This window comes from Vipera berus (genome assembly GCF_964194415.1).
Source record: "Vipera berus genome assembly, chromosome: 2".
In the NCBI taxonomy this organism is placed as follows: domain Eukaryota; kingdom Metazoa; phylum Chordata; class Lepidosauria; order Squamata; family Viperidae; genus Vipera; species Vipera berus.
Window position 1 is genome coordinate 121,659,740 of NC_138203.1, and position 2,162 is coordinate 121,661,901.

At 51.1% G+C, this 2,162-nt stretch overlaps 1 protein-coding gene across 2 annotated transcripts in view; it reads left to right on the forward strand.

Annotated features, from left to right (window-relative positions):
* Positions 1-1,469: 1,469 nt before the first annotated feature.
* The window catches only part of IRAK1 (interleukin 1 receptor associated kinase 1), a 34,706-nt gene continuing 34,013 nt past the window's right edge, over positions 1,470-2,162 (forward strand). The window contains exon 1 of one of the 2 annotated variants that reach the window (XR_014025280.1): positions 1,470-1,797. Coding sequence is in view for 1 of the 2 variants with exons in the window: in XM_081318804.1 (XP_081174930.1) it covers positions 1,689-1,797 (109 nt within the window). In the remaining variant the exon portion in view is untranslated. The remainder of the gene's footprint in view (positions 1,798-2,162) is intronic. The other variant, XM_081318804.1, reaches the window with a different exon arrangement.

The following is a 2,162-nucleotide window of genomic DNA, read 5'->3' on the forward strand; positions in this document are numbered from 1 at the left end:
AAAAAAATTAAGGGTGCATCTGTTCCAAAGACTAGTTGAGTTCATTGATTGCTTGTGGGAATACATATTTCCAGAAATTTTCTTCCAATTATGCAGTTTTACTATTCAGAACTGTTCTGCTCCACTGAATGGTATATAAGGGCATCTGAGTAATGACTCAGTAAGTAAAGCAGATTTCATAATGTGGAATTCTACTAGGTAAAGGTAAAGGTTCCCCCGCACATGCGTGCTAGTCGTTTCCGCCTCTAGGGGCCGGTGCTCATCTCCGTTTCAAAGCCGAAGAGCCAGCGCTTGTCCGAGGACGTCTCCGTGGTCATGTGGCCGGCATGACTAGACGCCAAAGGCGCACGGAACGCTGTTACCTTCCCACCGGAGTGGTCCCTATTTTTCTACTTGCATTTTTACGTGCTTTCGAACTGCTAGGTTGGCAGAAGCTGGGACGAGTAACAGGCGCTCACTCTGCTACGCGGCACTCGGGATTCGACCCGCCAAACTGCCGACCTTCTGATCAACAAGCTCAGCGTCCTAACCCACTGAGCCACCGCGTCCCTGGAATTCTACTATCTGGACTCAAATCTGGAATTTGCAATCAAGCAAGCATACATAGAGGGCAGAAAAGCGCTTTAGTATACTTGAATGACTAGAATAACAGAAGTTCGAGTGATGTTATCTGGGCTTCAGTTTAAAGTTACCTCTGTCCTGCTTCCATCACAATTCATTTGAATTGTCATCTTGACATGCTATTTGGCGTGGCTGCCTTTAGCAAGCCTCGATTTTTCACTTATTCTGCTGTCAGTTTGGATAAAGTTCAGGCCTACGTGCTCTGCTGCAGCAGAAAACAAAAGATACAAGTTTTTTTTGTGTAACCCTGCGCTTACCCAAATGCAGCGGGAAACGGGTACAATTAAAATCGAATGGAGTTGTATTCTCAAACAAAGGCAGCAGAGCGCCGTCTTGCACGTTTCGATTCGTAAGCCTCACCGCTAGGACCTGCAACGTCTGAGCAGCCTACACAACGTCGCTCCGCGATGTCCCCAAGTGAGTGAGAGCGCGGCCACGGGGTGTGTGTGTGGGTGGGTGTGTGGCGGCTTGACACCATTAACCCCGCCGTCGAAAGCCACGACAGCTAAGACTATATCATCAGTAAAACCTTTAAACCAGGGGTCTTCAAACTTGGCCCTTTTGTGACTTGTGGACTTCAACTCCCAGAATTCCTCAGCCAGCATGGCTGGCTGAGGAATTCTGGGAGTTGAAGTCCACAAGTCACAAAAGGGCCAAGTTTGAAGACCCCTGCTTTAAACATTACAGCCTAAATGACCACCCCCTACTCGGAGCAGGTGTGGGGGGGTGGTGTGGGGAGGGGAGCGAGTGCCTAAAAAGAGGGATTCCCAAACTGGTTGTCCAACGATGCCTGCCACATCCAAGATGGCTGCTCCGCGTAGGATGGCGGCGCGCCTGTAGAGAAGCGCACGTTGCCATTGGCACATGCGCAGGAGGATGAGCGGGAGCCTGCCGAAACGATCCTTTTCTTCCTCATCCTGAGTGCTATTTAAAGGGGAAGTAGCCCCTTTTCTTTTCTCGCCCTCCCCCCCTTTTCTTTTCTTTTTTTTCCCTCCCCCTTGTCCAACCTCTCCTATGGCCCGGCCTGGGCGGTGGAGGGCGGTAGTCATAGCGAAGACCAGGGGGTTATGGCCGGTTCCCGATCGAGCCGGCTCCTTTACGATTTGCCGCCTGCGGTCATGTGCAAGTTCTACGAAATCATGGACGCGCTGGATCGGGCCGAGTGGGAGCGTTTCGGTAAGTGGTGGGAGAGGGGATGAGTTTGCTGGCCGGCCAAGTCGGAGGGGAAAAGGCTCCCTTGGGTAAAGCGGAAGGGCAGCGCGTATGGTAAGTATAGGCAGAATATGGGCTTGGCCTCTGCTGCCCCGTCTTGTGGCGTCTTATGGGGCTTCTGCCTTTCCCTCTTTTTAACCACAGGTAAATTCCTGGGCTCGGCTTATATCGCTCCCAGGTATCCCCTACCTGTCCTTAAATCTAGGTTTGTGTCCACTCTGTTGGGCTATGGACGTACTTGGTTCGAGTGGGTAGATCTCTGGTGTAAGGTACCTATCTAAACACCATTAAGTTATCTGCCCCGAGCCACTGGATCCATTTAGGTGGAT